This window comes from Ambystoma mexicanum, chromosome 7p, assembly GCF_040938575.1.
Source record: "Ambystoma mexicanum isolate Mex_15411 chromosome 7p, UKY_AmexF1_1, whole genome shotgun sequence".
Classification (NCBI taxonomy): Eukaryota; Metazoa; Chordata; class Amphibia; order Caudata; family Ambystomatidae; genus Ambystoma; species Ambystoma mexicanum.
The window spans coordinates 144419150-144436803 of NC_090939.1; the positions used below are offsets into that span (position 1 = coordinate 144419150).

Genomic DNA, 17654 nt, shown 5'->3' on the forward strand with positions numbered 1-17654 from the left:
TTCTTTACGAAATGCGTCCCATTCCGCAGGAGAGGAATTCTTGGTAGGACAAGCTACCCGCTGTCTGGCGGAGTCCTCGGACGAGGGCGGGGAAGGCGACCTGTGACGGCGCTTCAGCGAGTGCCTAGAAGAGGCAGAGGAATGGCGGGAACCACTCCGGGACAGGGACCCCCTGGACTTATGCCGATGCAGAGAGTTGCCCCTCGAATCGTCGGTCGAAAGCCCAGCGGATTTCGACTTTCGGGGTTTGGAAACCCTACCTACAGATAACTTCTTCTGCTCCCGCAAGGCCTTCGACGTCAAAGACTGGCAATCGTCACAGTCATCCGTGGTGTGGTCCTCACCGAGGCACCAGAAGCAGACGTCATGCGGGTCCGTAAGCGACACCTTGGAACCGCAGTCCCGACACTTCTTGAATCCCGACCGCGGGGTAGAAGACGAAGACATGATATCTTCACAAACAACCAACTTTTAAGAATCGATAGAAATCAGAAGAACTAAGGCGCGCCGAGATCTCCGAAGCGAACACGTTCGCAGAAAAAACAGAACTGAGGCTACGGGCGTTGTGCGTCCTACTTAAAACATCCGGTGACGTCGGCTCGACGGAGGCCCTCGAGGACAGCGTATCGACGTCATCGACGCAGAAGCCGAAAAATGTTCTGAAGCAGCACGGCTGTGGTAATTACCTGTGATAGATGTGGAATACGTCGGAGGAACAAATCCCCTCGAAAACTAGATACCAGAAGGGCGATGAACAAAAGATACCCTGTGGCCTTGTAGGGGGAGATTACAGGGGGTCAGAAATTTCCAGAAAGGCAGGAGTTAGAATTCTGGGAAGGAAATGGCTCCGGATGGAGGTCATGAAGAAATGGTCAGACACAGAGGGGTGGGCCCTGTTGATATCGGGCTTGATCCAGAAAATAAGGGTTACCTTTGCAACAATATGCCCCGAACCAGGATCAGAAGAGATTCCTGCAAAGGACCGTAGAGAAAATAATGGGCGAGGCGCAAGGGCGTCTTATACTTGGCAGGCACTTCAATGTTTAGATGGAGGCGAACCTGGATAAGCAGGTTAAGGCATGAAGGAAAGGGGGAACCTCAGAGACAGAGAAGTGGAGCTCAGTACGTCCACGGAGCTCTATGGTCTGAGGGACATTTTGCCGAACTTACACCCACAGGAGAGGGGATTCATTTTCTATTCTCTCCCACACAGTACTCTCACGAGAATAGACTACCTGTATGCATTAAGGGACCTTTGGGAAGAAATAGGGGATCAACCCGATCTCGTGGTCAGACCACGACATGGTCTCTGTAGACATCAATTGGGAGGGATGATGCCCCAGGATCTCCAAGTGGAGATGTAATGATTCGTCGTGGAAGGACCCAGTGTTTAAAGAAGAAATGGAGAACAGAATTAGAGACTTATTTGCCATCAACGATACAGAGGAGGTGAGAAAAGGCATGGTATGGGATGCTGCTAAAGCCACATGGAGGGGCCTGCTGATCAGGGAGAGGGCCCGTAAGAAAAGGGAATGTACGCTCATAGAGTAAGGGTTACGTGGAAAAATGGGAGTCTTGGAAAGGCTCGCTCAGTCGTCACCCGTAGATAGACAGGACTGTATCCTGGAAGCTAGGGGTCTGACAAAAGAAAAAAACTGTTGAAAGAGGGGAAGATATTTCATAACCTACAGTTTCTTAAACAGAAATTTTATGAGAAAGGAGTTCAGGCCAACGCCCTTCTGGCTGAGGAAAGGGAGGATGTGGGAATATGTACGGCAGAGGGTATTTAGGAAGTGTTTGCCGCATTCCATGAGATCCTTTACAGAAAGTAGGGGAAGGCTCCCCTGAGGAAGATTGAATATCTTGAAGGGTCCCACCAACCTTCCCTGCAGGAGACCGAGGCGGAGGCCTTGGAAGCCCCAATTACAGGGGAGGAAATCCAGAATGCTATAGGGCGCCTTGGCCTAGGGAAGGCACCGGGTGATGACCATTTTACCCTGGGCTTCTACAAAACCTTCTTGGCGGACCTGCTCCCCTTCTTGACGCTACTCTTTAATGAGATTATGGAGACTGTGAGAGCACCAGGCTCCTTTGCCCAGGCCCTCATTACGGCGATACCCACGGGACCTGTGGTTCCGATAGCCCAATCTCACTCCTAAACATTGACACCAAGAGAAAGACATTGCATTTGATAAATGAGGCCCAGGGGGGGGCGGGTGCAGGGGGACCCCACTCTTCTCTCAGTAGACACAGAGAAGGCATTTGATAGGGTGGAATGGGACTTTCTTGCTTTCTTGAGGCGGTTCTCACTAAGATAGGACTGGGCGAGAGACTTATCTGGGGTATTATTGCAATTTATCCATCCCAGAGGGCTTGTGTCTCAGTTAACGGGGGATTCTTGAGCTGGTTTAGCCTGGGAAGGGGGACGAGGCAGGGTTGCCCACTTTCCCCAGCTCTCATTTTTATTTCATTGAAACCTCTTGCTCAGAGACTAAGACAGGACCAGCAGGTATAAGGAATGGTGGTTAGGGGAGTGCGGGGCGGGGACTTACAATTGGGCCTGTATGCGGATGACCTGCTACTCCATGTGGTGAATCTGCTGACCTCGAGCCCGGCCGCAGTACGAGTGATTGAGGAATACGGTTGATTGGAGGGTTTAAAATAAACGCAGGTAAATCATGCACTTTTCCCCTCCCCCACTCCCATGCACATTCATGTTTTCAATGTCACTGGGCCTAGTAAGAACGTTGCGATAGAAATAAAATATATCATATCAAATTGGTCCTTTTCCCATTAGATAAAAGCAGGGATGGAGAGAAGGGGCAGTTTTCATTTCTGGGCTTGGAGGCAAGTCTGGGAATGATGCGATATTTGGGCATTAACGTCACAAGAGAATTAAAGGGCCTATACGAGGCAAATCCACCCCTCTGCCCCCCGATGATGGTAGTTGAGAAGTACCTGGGGCAGTGAAACAAGCTTACCTTCTCTTGGATAGGGTGACTCAATGTGATTAAAATGGTTGTTCTCCCCAAGATTCTCTATCTCTTCCAGATGCTCCCCATACAGATCCCCGACTACTTTAAGGCAACCAGGGGTACCCTCACATGGTTCCTCTGTCAGGGAAGTAACCTAGGGTCTCTAATGTAACATTGAGACTACCAAAGGACAGTAGGGGCGGGGGGGGGGGAACTTTTGGACATACATAATGTATTATAAAGCCACTCAACTCAGGGTTCTTATCTCACATCTCGGACAACGGGAAGACTGGCAATGGGTGGGCCTTAACCACCACTTGAGGCCCGCGACGGTCGGTGAATGGTTATGGTTCCCTGGTCGAAACAACTCCATAGGATAAGGGGACACTCCATTTTGGGCACCATTTGGAGCATTGGGCGACTGGGAGCGGGATTGGCCATCCCCACTGGGTCATTTCTGGAAGGGATCAGGTTCCAGACCTGGTATGAAGCAGGTCTGGAAAGGGCGGGACAATTATGGAGAGGTGGCAACTTAATTACAATACAGGAGTTAGAAGAGGCATTGGGGCTGGGCTTGCTCTCAGTCTTCTTGTACCTATAGTTGAAGGGGGTGATGACGAGGTAGGCCTGCAAAGAGAAATTACAGAGGGAACTTACACCTTTCGAGAAGATCTTGGACATCAGGTCAGGTTCCAGCGGACTAATAGGTGCATTCTACAGGGCCCTAGTGAAGATGAAAAGAAGTGCTCAGACAGGTTGAGACAGTGCTGGGAGGGGGGAGGGGGGTTAGGAAGGAAACTTTCTCCGCGGACATGGAAGATGCGTAGGGGGCCTCACAGACATCCATTTCCTGCCAGTACAAACTACATGGTATCAAACTCTTACACAGGTGGCAGTATGACCCGATCAGGCTTTCCAAGATGTACCAAGGAGCGAGCCCTGTGTGTTGGCACGAGTATGGTTCGAGAGCCGACTATTGGCATATGTGGTGGGCGTGTAAGGTGGTCCATTCTTATTGGGACGAGGTCCTTAGTTGGATTAAAGACCTGGACGTAGTTACGAGGGGGGAAAACACAGATGCTGATATTATTTGGCCTGCAAGAACAGAAAGGAGAATTCATTAGGTTGCCGAGGTGATTCATAGTTTGCTCCGTGCTGGGAGGGCATGTCTGGCAATATTCTAGAAAAGAGCTTCCCCCGAGAAAGAGTGAATAGGTCATCACAGCCTGTAACTTATACCGGATGGATTGTTTAACCGCGACCATTCACGGACATGCAGGGTCTGTGGAAATGGAATGGTTGGATTTCTGTGAAAAATATATTCAATAGACCGGGGGGTTACCTGCCTAATAGGACAATGAAGGGGAGTTACAAAGCCTTGGATTTACCATCTAATGGTTAACATACACAAACTGGGACTGTCACTTGCTCGGAAGACTAAGGATTCCCCCAGAGGTGTAATGAAGCAAAGGTGAACACGAAAGAGCAGTTTGATTGTAAGTGGATTGGGGGATGGGGAGCTAAAGGGTGGGGAGATTGGGGGGTAGGCCAAAGGACGCTCTCACAATTTGTTTTCTTTGTAATTTGTTATACTGCTGTTGATCCGGCTAACGGATCCAATGTTTCATGTGTAAACTGTGATCCTCATAAAACTCAATACAATTTGGAATTTTAAATTAAAAAAAGAAAATATTCATCAAACTCAAACCCAAAAATACAACTCCAGGACTAGAAGCCTTACCACAAGCCACGGCTGCAGCAGACCCACTTGAGCTACCACCAGTGTAGTGCTGAGGGTTATATGGATTCCTGGTGGTGCCATGAAACCTGAAAGAATAAACATTGGAGAGCATGTTCACAAGTGCATACTTTGTAAACTTGTTTTCATTGTTTAAAACTCTGAAGACCATGGACACTTGTCTCACTGCTCTCAGATGTGCCTCTAGCATAATGTATCGGTTACATGACCTCAAAGGAAAAGAGAAAACCTACCATGTACTAGCCCATAGTGGAACATTCACAAGGTAGCAAAACATTGGCGCATTGCATCTCATCCAACTGGTTGACATGGCATACATTAAAATCTCTGATCGATGATTTCTTTTTTTAACCGCTAGCATGCAAGTGCAATCCAGTGTGTAGGTTAGGTATGAGACTTGCAAACCTTTGCGTTGAACCACAATGGAAAATTATTTATTTTGCTTGTGAATTTTGTCAACCTTGGCTCGACTGCAACAGTAAGCTACTTTGACTTCAAAAAATCAACACACCACATATGCTTTTGTAGACTAATATTACAGACTTCACAAGATCAGGGGAAGTTATGAGAAACAGCTGCTTTGTTAACTCATAGAAAGTTGGAAGACAGACTTGTTAGAGAACAATGGCTTTACACTTATCTGTGTTACTCACTAACACTAAGGTGACTGTCATAGATGGAGGGCACCTCACCTATTTGGATTGCAGCCGGTAGTTCCAGTTCCCAGCTCATGCATATTCGACACACCAATGATTAATGCTCCAGCTTCCCTTAGTTTCCTGACTACTGTAGCATCTTCGGTCTCAGGCTCTTTGCCGAGATACGCCGTTCCCGCTCTGTGATGATAGGGCACCTGAAAAAAGGGAGACACTTCAACTTTCAGAATAAAACCGAAAAAACGAAAGGAGATCATGTAAATAAATATTCAACCTAGCAGGAGACTAGCATCCTGCTGCATATTTTGAGGGGGATGAGTTTTTAGTGTATTTTTTACTCATAGAATGTAGAAACATTTTTTAAAGGGACTAATGTCTAAACCTTGAGCGCAATTAACTGAGCTTTATGAACATGTGTTTTGCACGGAATAATGGCATGGGGGCAAACAAATCAAGTCAATACTTTACAAGGAGCTAGATCTAAATGCAAGTCACAAATTGTTATAGCCAAGAAATGTTTTTGGAAGAGCAAAATTAACTTGGCTGGAAATTCTCAAAAAGTCATATTTCAAACTTTACGCTCATATGAATATATTGGAGTACAATCATTTACTCCCTGTAGCCCAGTCTTTTTCTGGACCCGATGCTAATCGTTCACTTCCTAATTTTGATTTTAAGGTCATCTCCTTGAAATAATTTCCGACCTTTATTTTTTCCTTGCACCTCCAAAAACCTGCCCGGTCAATCCATTCCCTACACATTTATTGTTGGCCAAAAATTAGGCAATTTGACACTTAAGCAAATTTGATTTAAAAAACAAAATCTTTGGGCTTTATTCCTTGAGCTTTAAAAATGTCTTCCATTACTCCACAGAAACATTTCCCGGATCCTAACCTCAAGAATTAATCACCCTATTGCCAATTGCCTTTTCCTTGTTAAAGTCTTGAAAAGTGTGCAGTTACCCAATTGCAAGAATTTGTGGAGATCCACAATTTACTTGGTGTGGGGCCATCTGGTTTTAGGCAGCAGCCTAGTACCAAAACAGCATAATTAGATGTTAGAGTGTGTTTACTTAGGAACATGGATAATCACGACTATTCCATCCTAAAAATACTCTATCTGCGGTATTCTGTACCCTTGATTATCAGGTCTTTCATAGACTGACTTCAGTGGCAAGGGTGTCAGACTCTGGTCTGCACTGGTTTGCATCTTTTCTTTCAGATTGTAGCTACTGTGAGTTTGGATGGTTTCCTTACTGAATCTGTTGATCTGAAATAGGGTACCCAAAGGGTCAACCCCATCTCCCTTTTTGTTTAATCCTTATGCAAAACACTTTCTTGAACTACTTGCTGGCTTGGATATTGGGTATCACTGCTAAGGAGACGATACCCAAATATTTTTTAGAACAGGTATCTTTGCTCACAATCACAATGTTTTGAGGTAGGGATGCAAAGCAACTGCCTAGCCCAAACACTGCCAAAACGAGTTAGTGACAGTACACCTTTGTAAATGTACACATCTTCTTTCATCTTTATTGCATGTGGACTCTTAGATGTCCTTTTGACACATCCTTGGACTTTGCTACTTTACCTAATTTATCGATGAACAGCACCTCTTACCATTAAAGATTGTGTCGTGTACATTGATAGTTAGGTATGGTCTTCTTTGTTTGAACAATCTGTTTGAAACGTCACTTTTGTATGTCCCTCAAAAGGAGTCTTGCAAAATTCCTATGTCAACACCAATTGCTGCAAAATAAAACTGCTAGGGTAATCCTGAATGTTCTCCATCAAGTTTCCTGCGTCACCTCCACTAGCTGCCTGTCTCAGTTTGAATACAATTCTAATTAGTCACTTGGTGCATCAGTGCATTTATGGTAAAGCTCACATGATCTAGAAAGCTGACTGACATTTTACAACCTCCAATAACTTTCTTTGTTCAGTCTCATCGAAGAACTTCGAGGTAAAGTTCTTCGAGGTGTCTTTATATAGATAGATGGGAAATAACCATTTCAATTATTAGAGGTGGTAAGGGACAAGAAAGGGAGATATTTCATTCTGCAGGGCCACCTCCAGCACATAAATATGTATTGTTAACTCTTACTTTCCGAATCGGAAAATAGCGGACCATGTATGCATAGTTTGTGGTCATATTGCGTCCAGACGTGACGTTTCCTTATATGAGGAGCAGATGTTAATTGTGTAAGGGACCCTGTGCTTGAAAGAAACTTGTTTGCCTGTTCTGGCCCTTCGCCTGCCACTAATGCCCTGAACAAGGTGCTGTCTAAATTGAACCTGGTAGACGTGTGGAGGGAACTGCATCCAGACGCTAGGGGCTACTCCTTTTATTCATCCCCCACAAGCTGCATACCAGGTTTGATTATTATTTTGTCGGTTCCAAGCAAATGGCTGAATTTGTTAGTGAAGAATATATGGGCCACACAATCTCAGACCATTCTCCCTGGTGATACTGTGGGAACGTAAGGGTCCCAGACCCACTATCCCGATGTGGCGTATGCCCACAGAGACTTTGGGAGATGTTCTTTTCAGAGACACCCTATGGGAATCCATAGTTAACTTTTTAGAAAAACGTATTGGTAGTGTAAACAGTTGGGCTATTGTCTGGGAAGCCATGAAAGTGGTTGTAAGGGGAGAAATTCTAGCTAGTGCAGGGGGAATTTGCAGACAACTGAGGGGGGGGAACTGCAGGCCATGGAGAATAGCATAAAGGCGTTAGAGGCCACGCACCCTGGACTACGATTCGTTGAGGGAGCTTGCTCCAATACGATCTCAATGCCTGCAGGTATGGGAGAGACTGTCAAATTTGATTATGCTACTAGGGTAGCACATGCCCACGTGAAGGGAGACAAATCTGTGAAGTCTCTGGCCTGGCTGTGCAAACGCAAGAGGCCTAGGCCCCCGATTACACTATTATGCAGCGAGCTATGGTGCTCCCAGGCTGCAATTAATTATGTCTTTAGGACCTTTTACCTACAATTGTAAAAACATAATGCTCAGGTGCCCCCGGACAGGATATCTAAAGCTCTTGCACTGATCCAACTCCCGAAACTTACTGTGGCTCAGAGTGCCTCCCTGGATCAACCTCTTACGGTGGCAGAAATTAGCAAAGCAATCGCCTCTCATTCTACTAGTAAAACACTGAAGTGACAGTTTTCCAGTGGAACTTTATAAAGAACACGGCTCTGCCCTATCCCCAACCCTATTGAAAGTTTTCAAGGAAGCATAGAAGAGTCACATACTCCCGCCTAGCATGAGGAAAAACATTGGTAATACCTACTCTTAAACAATGGAAGCCGCAGAGCGGTGTGACTCTTATCGCCCCTTGGCTATGCTGAACTGTGATGTGAAATTACTCACCACGATACTGGCTTCCCGGTTGTGTAGGAATATTAGTTCCCTAATACATGCAGATCAACCTGGGTTCTGCCAGGCCATAATACTACCCTGAATCTTTGCCGTTTACAGCATGTCATCGACCAAACCAATTTCCGGGACAAATGCTGTGTAGTCTCATCCCTAGACGCTGTCAAAGCCTTCGACTTTGAAAGGTTTGGGGTTTGCGAATGGTTTAATTTGCTGGTTAACATTATTCCTCCCCAATGGCTAGAGTGAAATCCGGTAGACCGGTATCGGCCGCGAGGAACATACAAAGGGGGGTATTCGCCATGGATGCCCTCTTTCCCCAATGTTGTACATACTTGCTCTGAAACCTGTAGCTGCGTATTGGCAACAGGAGTATCAGGAGGCTGACATGCTCCTTATACCACTTTGTCGACGACTTACTTTTACTTGTGTGAACCCCAACATAACCTGCATATACATCTTAGATGAGTTTGCTGGGTTGTCTGGAATCCTCTTCAATAAACATAAGTCCTGTTTTTTCCTTTAGCGGTGCTCCGTGGGCTAGATAAAGGGACTCTTCCCAACCTGTGCTTGCCATTGGACCAGTATTCCTTTCGATACTTGGGTATCCACATCTCACACACCCCCCGTGAAATGCACATGTGTAAAATGCTTAGAGCAGTAGATGGTATTAGGAACTCTATGGCTTTTTGGTCTTGGTCCAAACTAGTGCTTTTTCTTATGGGCAGGGTTGCTATAGTTAAGATGATCATTCTCCCCAAGCTACTGTACTTATTTACCAATGTTCATTATTATATTGAGGCTGCTTTCTTTCGTTCCCTGGACGTCCTGTTGAGATTTCTTATGGGGCGCGAGGCAACATAAATTGGCAATTAATGTGTTGTGCTGGTCTTACAAGGATGGTGGGGTGCAGTTGCCGAAATTTGGACTGCATTACTTAGTAGCTCACTTTTTTTGTTGCTAAATGGTTGTCTGATAATACTATAACTGAATCTGAACTGCTCTTACCACTGGTGAGACCCGCATGGCTTAAGGAAGTCCTTTGGCTCCTGTAGGGCTATACCAGACCCGACCACTGCTTGTGAAGCTGGGTAACCAGATTTGGGCCAGAGCACTGAAGTTACTCTGAGTGTGCCACCCCTACTCACCTAATGGCCTGATCATTCTGGGTGAATGCGTGGGTGTGAGTGAGCTGAAGGTTGTAAGGTGACGGGAAGCCTTGGGTATATCTGCCTGGGGGGATATGTATGTCAGTGGGATTTTAGGGATATGGAAAGTTTGTTCCTACAGGAAGGCCTCCCTAAGGGCCAGTTTTTGAGCTATATGTGGGTGATTGTTAGCTATGCGTCAATGGGAGAGCCGGAAGAAAACTCGCTGATGACTATGTAATCTCAAAGATGATTGACGACCCATCTCTAGACTCTGAGTTGTTTGTTGAAGGGGCCCCTTTAAATCTCCCATGTTACGCTGACTGTAAAATGTACCGTTCATACAAGCCCAAGTTATAGGTTTATAGTTTCCATTATTCCATTACTTGGTTCTGTTTACATTGAGCAGATTGCATTTTGGATCCTGATGTAATGTGATTATTGAAATGCCAATAAACAGATTTTAAAATAAATACTATCAGACAGGCAAGTGGAAGTGCACATCTTTAACCAGCAATGCTTGCTAGTTCTTTTTTTTTTCCTGACTCTATTCTTCCACCCCTCTTCCCAAATGCCTACGCTACTCTTCACACTCCCTTCCCAACGTACTCTCACATTTGCTGAATACAGCTGCAATAGTAGACCAACATGACAGCATTTGTTTTCCAAACTCATTTGCTCGCAACTTTATTTACTGGACAACGCCTTGCCTTTCAAAGAGCGACTTGGGCGCGCATCATAATTGCCATGTACCTCAGAGTGCCTTGCAACTAAGTGTGCAGTAGTTTAGTTAACATATGCAGTGGGCACAGTAACTTGTATTTGTATTTATTTGAAGAATGGGGATGTAAAACTTGATTAGGAATGATGTACAATAACATTAACAGATGATCAAGCACAAAGAAGACAGGATGAGGTGAGCCAGTTTATGAGTGTTAAAGTGGGATGTAGATCAGGGACAAAATAAAAAAACAAATAACTACGTAAACTTTCCCCAACATACTATTGCCATTAACTTTTGTCTCGCCGGATGGATTAGATACAACTTTCCAAACAAAATGTTGGGCACTCCCCAAACTGAACATTTTGGAGTAACTTCATTAAAAGGTGAAAAAGTTATTAAGAAAACAAATGCTCTTTTGGCCTAGCCCCATTCAATTTTCCATAGAGAAAAAGTGATTTGATTGAACATGCATAATGCGAAAACTGCTGGACGGATTTGCACCAAATAAACAGATTAGGTAAAAGGCAGTGCAGATGTGCCTTTTGCTGGGTTACGGTAAATCCATCCATTTAAAATATATTTCGAGGGTGAAAGGAGTGCACCCTGCTTTTGAAAAACGGGAGTGTTAATATCAAGCGACAGGTGGGGAGAGCACATCACATGTGCAGGGAGGGGAGGATTTAGAATGGGGCTTAGGAGTCCATTTAGGGGAGAAAATGTTCATTTTACCAAGAGAATCTTGTTGGAATCTTGCAAAATTACTGCCATAATGCCGCAAAGTGCGATCAGTGAAAGTAAATAGCTCCTTTCTGCAGTGTAGACATGTACAAATTGCTATTTGTCAATGAACACATCCGATGATTGAAGATAGCGATAGGCTGCAGAAAAGCTTGAGGGGCTCGGTGGTTGCCTCGCACTTCACGAGGAATACCAGAGGAGTACTATTTTGGGTAGTGCCAGGAGTTCCTCTGGATATAATAAATACTTATGCTGACATAGCAGAATGCTAAGTTTGGATTTATAGGACGTTGCATGGTCTAGAATTAGAATTTGTGAATACCTATGCACCTAATATACCTGATAGATAGTTTTTTCAGAAATTGGGGCATTATTACAGGGGTATGCAGGGTGCCCTTTGGTAGGAGGTGGACATTTCAATACTGCCCTGAACCCAGAACAGGATGGCAATCAGCCTAATTAGGGGCCTCCACCATGTAGGCTTGTCCCATCCACTTCACTCAATGGTGTCAGACTATGAACTAATTTACTTGTGGCATACCACCACCCTCTGCAAAAGCAATATTCCATGTATTCACCTGAACATAGAATGCATAAGAGGATTTACTGTATTTTCATTAATGTTTACCACCTACCTGAGTGCTTCGAGATCAGTACTGGGCCAGAATGCTGCCAGACTACTTTCCCTCTAGGTTCAACCTGGAGGTTATTGTGGTGGTAACCAGTTGTTTCAATTGGAAGTTCAATACTGGTGTGCTCGAAATACAGCAGTTCAGCTGTCTATAGGAGAAGCAGTGCAGGATTTAATGACTCAATTGCAAGCAATACAATCCCCTTTGGCTGTAGGGGAAACACTGAAGGCCTTCATTAGGGAGGGAGTGTTCAAGTGGAAAGGAGTCAGAAAGGTATCACTGGATTAAGCTGAATGTCACAATGGGAGCTTAATGGGATTGGATCGGAAGGTGGGTAAGAGACGGAGGAACTAGCCTGCTGTAGCATGGCACATACAAAGCATTTGAGGCTCTGGACAAATGAGAGAATGGGCTGTCAGATTGTTCATTCACAAACCAGTATTAATAATGTGTTCTATCACTTGTATAGCCAATTAAAAGCACTGGTGGATACTAAAATGTTATTTGAAGGTAGTGGGCCTTCCCTCTTATGCTGAAATTTTGAAGTCATTATTGGAGGTTCCCATAGCACTACAGGGTGTTTTATTAGCTTTTAAATCACTTAATATGGGTAAATCACCCAAGGGAGAAGGTTTAAAGGCAATAAGGTTTTGCAGATATATTGACCCCTTGTTAGTGTGAGAAAGACCCATGATCAGCAGTGCTTTCCTCATACGATGAGACACTATTGCGACCACAATCCCGAAGTATGTAAAAGGCCTTTTCTTTTGATATTGATATTGATATTTTACTTCTATCGCGCTCGTACACAAGTGTTTCAGAGCTCAACAAGGGAGGGGAGGGGAACAGGCGAGAACAAAACAGTGATCTTACTAGGCCCAGTTACATTGAGAACGCGGAAGTGCATGGGAGAGGGGGAGGGGAAAAGTGCATGGAAGGGGGAGAAGTGGAAAGTGCGAAGCAGGGGAGAAACAGATAAATAATAATAAATAATAAAGGCACAAACAGTGGTAGTGCAGCCAGCAATTTGCAAGTGCTACGTTTAAGGCAGCAGAAAGGGTAGGTCCGATATGTGCAGGAAGAAAAAGGGGGTGCTGTATGGGTACAGATACAGACCCCAGTGCAAGGGGTGGCCGGGAGGCAGTGCGGGAGGGTGGCACAGTGAGCAGGTACCTGGGCCCGGAGGACAGAGGGTGGCCAGGTGCATGGTGCCAGGAGAGAACAGATCAGCAGGGGAGAGGGGGAGCGAAGGCAGAAGAAAAGAGGAAGGTCTTGAGGTGCTTCCGGAACCAGAGATGGTTCTCCTCAAGTTTTAGAGTGGCAGGGAGGCTGTTCCAGAGGGAGGCCCCAGCCGAAGACAGATCTACCCCCAGCTTGTTTCTTTGAAAAATGACTGACCCTGAGGTAGGTAGAGGAGCCAAGAGCTCGAGAGGGGAGGTATTTGCGGAGGGATAGCTGAAGATATTTTGGACCCAGGCCCCAGAATGCCTTGTGGACAATGCAGAGGGTTTTGAATGTAATCCTTGCATCCACTGGGAGCCAATGGAGAGATTTCAGAGTTCAGGGCATCCCTTAGACCACTGTTGTGATTGAACACAGACACTAACATTTTGATTATTATAATAACCCGACAGGCTTGCTGGTACACGAGGATCAGTGTGGATTCAAACAAACGAAATTCTAATGTGTGTTTTCAGGCTCTTAGCAGTATCGGAATATAACTGAGTTAGAAGCGCCAATGGCACTTGCGATTCTAGATACACAAAAAGCATCCAACTGATCGAGTTGGTAGTTTATGTGGAGATCATTGAAGATCTTCGGATCTGGGCCAGAGTTTACAAAATGTGTAAAGATATTCTATAAATCCCCATGGCGAGGGTAAGAACAGCTCAGATCTGTTCACCATAGTATGAATTGTAGAGGGGAACTTGGCAGGGATGCCCACTGTCTCCACTCCGGTTTGTCCTGGCAATTGAGCTTTTGGCGGCCAGGATGCAGATGCAGTTCGTAGATAGGGACCATTCTTTGGTTTGGGAAGACACTGAAAATGATGGGAACACAACGGGATTGCGAGTAAATTTGCCAAAGTCATGTATGTTCCACTGGGCAAAATTAGAGCTCCCACGTCTTTACACTGGAATCCGGTGGGCACCACTGAGCTTTAAAAACTTGGTGTCACACATATACCATGACCCAGGCGATCCACTACAGTACTTACTGAATGAATTAGAGCCCTTCAAAAGGTTAGCTGTGGTCTAAAACAGGATTCCAATCTTAATGCTGGGTAGGCAAGCACTGTACAAAATGATTGTCTTCCCTATATTGTAACATGTATTTGAGAGTTTAGATAGAAGTAAAAAAAAATTATGAGGGAGTAGCAAGTGGTTTCTTTGACCCTGATTTTGTTGAAGTGACTAATAGCACAACATTGGGTACATCATTTTCCTCCAAAATCTGAGCTATGGCACACAGTTAATTAAATGGGTAATGACAGAGAATGCATCATCAGTGGAGCAAAACATATAGGGGTTGGAAGAAATGCTCCTAATGTTTGGGCTGTTTATTTACTGCCATTAGGGCACCTCATTACCCCTAGTAACATCGACAGATGGTAGACCGGGCAGATCATGGGGTATAGCATACATGGTATGAGGGATCGGTACACATGCGATCATCATTCCACTCATGGAGAATAAGATTAAATGGCCAATCCCTTATTATTTGAGTATTAGAAAATCTAATTGGATTTGATCACTGTGTAGAAGGAGTCCTGTGCACTATTGAGATAAACTATCTTTTGCACTAGGACTACGTTGCATGCTCCCCTGTCAACTGAGTCTCTTGTCATGGTTTGTGAACCACCCCACCAAATCCACCAACCCAAATCAGTGAGAGGATCGGACCATATCAGAATGAAGACTTCCCACTGCCCCAGCATCCATAGGACAAGGATTTGCTTTGGGAACTTCAAATTCCCAATTCTGAAGGTTGCTCACCACTTTAATCTCCTCCTTCACACAAATAGGAATGCCATCGAGTGGCGACAGAGGATTCTGATCTTTGTAACGTGCTGTGGAGGCTTCTGCCATCTAAAGGAAAAGAAAAGAGATGTGGTTAGTCTACATCGCACACTGAGCCAGGGTTGGCAGAGCTACATGCCAGCTAAATGGTTCTGCTCAGTCAAAGAGGTGCACACAGAAGACATGGCATTGATTAGAGAGGGCATGCAGGGATTTCTTTTGTGGCAATATCATACACGTAAATATATAGTGTGCTACAATATGCAAGTCTTAACGTATACATTGAGCAAAACAACACCCTCTTAAAATAAATATATGTGGCAAGTACCAAAACGTAAAATCATCTTTAGCAATAGTATTACGATTTTCCTACATTTTTCATGTAATTCATGAGTTAGACATGTTAGTCATGGCCTGGTCAGATAGTATGCCACTGTGCTGCTAAAGAGGCCAAAGTGTGCAAGGGAATCTACAATCACAGAACTGTATTGTTGGAAAAGATCAAGGTCATCCCCATGCTCTGCCCACACTGTGGTACAAGAATCCACAACAACTCTGAAAAGCTCAGCTTTCTTGTGGGATGCCGTTACAATAATTTTCTGTGCTGATGGGTACCCACCTTTCACTAGGCTTGAATCGTCATATGTACATGACATTCTTACATTACCTATAAAAGCATATAATACACAATAGTACTAAGAAAAGTAATCCATCATAAATGTTCCGCTAATAAAACAAACTTGTATAGAAGGCATTCTTATACCTTTCTGAGGTTTCACTCACGAATGTATCCTCTTTAAACCTATATTAAGAAATTACAAAAACAATGCAGTTATCGTACACAGTTCTAAATCATGATATGATAGGTTATTTATAACAAACTTAATACCCAGAGGTTCCTAAGCGCGGACCCGGGGATCGAACCAGTGTTGCCCGTGTCATCTTGCTTCCAAGGCGAGCACGTTGCTGCTGAGCTATCCTCCCGAGACATCCTTGCTATAATAGTGAAATCATCAAACTGGCCTATATGCAGAGCAGAACTTCATAATATCCAAGTGTATCTATGAGAAGCCACTAACAGTCATAGGATAGCTAAGTGTAAAGTGCACTTTGAGACCTCCAAGGTGACCCGCTTTAAAGACTGAATGCCAAATTGTGGAACCTCACCATAACCAACATATACATCTCTGCCCATCTGGCTAGAATTGTATGGTGGTCAAGAATGTGTTCTGGACATAACACTATTACTACCATACTCTACAGATACTTTTCACAAATGTTCATGGCCTTGTTCAAATAGAACTGTACCGCCAGAAAGTGCCTGTTGCGGGTAACTGTAGCAAAAAAAGTGGCCCAGGCAACTCTGTTCAAAGGCGTTTGGTTTCAAAAGGGGATTTCAAAATTCCTTGCCTGAGCCATAGGAAGAAGTAGGCAAAGTAGGAAGAAGAAGCAGAGTACGAAAGGAATAACCTACACACGGTGGATAGTAAACTAAATCCGCTGCTGCCACCCACAAACCCAAGTGGTTTGGCAAAGCTGGTTGATGTTGGCCACGAGGAGCCATGCCACATGTGAATAGACAGCGGAAACCCTGGAGGTACAGAGGGCTTGTTCCAATGGCTGACAGCAGGTGCTTTAAACCTATGCTATTACACAGGATCCATTTCACAAGGTCTGGACCTTGCAATAGTGAGTTGAGAGGTGCGTTGGGAGGTTTTTCTACAAGTCCACTGCTGATGACACGTGAAGCCCAGCCTGCATTGAATGTGCAAGGTTTCCACCAAATTAATCCTGACTGACACAGTCGCAAATGGCCCTGAGCAATATGACCTCACTCTTAGAGAGGTGTGATGCTAGTGAAAAGTTAATCCCACATCAAAAAGAGAAGTCTATACAATATATTAAGTTAGACACATACTCTTTATAAAAAATGCCATGCATCAAGAAATATCTACATGGCAGGTAAAACCTTATAACAGAAATGGAGAGCCATTTCAAAGTATACACAAGCTACAAAAGCTAAAGTAGTACCATACAGTTTAACATGTGAGTAAATGCACAAGCTATTTCAGAAGCCAGAAATGTGTTGGAAAAGTTTTAAATAGCAACCAAATCCTTAGAAATAAAGAAAGGTAGTTAAACATGAGCACGATATACCAGAAATTCTAAAACCCATATTGTTCGGGAGATTTACTTTACAGCCCTGACAGATTTTAAACCAACTAATCTAACAGTCAAACATCGCTTCAAATAAAAGGTAGCCCAGACTCACTATAATTATACCTGTGGTAGAGCAGTTGGGCTTAACTCAAGGGTGGGAGCGCGTGGGGGACTGTCAGCAACGTGCAGTTAATCCCTCAGGTAAAATCCCATATAGAAAATTTACTAGGACAGCCAGGTACTTTGAATTAAACATGCCGCATAGGAAAAGCACAGTATATGTATGCAAGCAATAAGGGTTAATGAAGACCCAACCTGCTCCTAATAATAAATGTAAGCACACTACCTGGTGGGGGGCACTAAACATATAAGCTACGGGATGGGAAGAAAATGGAACCCTAGACAATAAATACCTGAATACAGTCAAGACCAGGACTGAAAATGCTACAAAGAAAATGG

General features: G+C 44.4%; 1 protein-coding gene across 1 annotated transcript in view; it reads right to left on the bottom strand.

Moving 5' to 3' along the window:
- Positions 1–17654, bottom strand: part of LOC138525759 (uncharacterized) — an 815930-nt gene that overhangs the window by 401327 nt on the left and 396949 nt on the right. Inside the window, exons 7-9 of the mRNA XM_069635930.1 lie at positions 15012–15104; positions 5427–5587; positions 4717–4802 (exon numbers count right to left, since the gene is read on the bottom strand). Of these exons, the coding sequence (XP_069492031.1) occupies positions 4717–4802; positions 5427–5587; positions 15012–15104 (340 nt within the window). The remainder of the gene's footprint in view (positions 1–4716; positions 4803–5426; positions 5588–15011; positions 15105–17654) is intronic.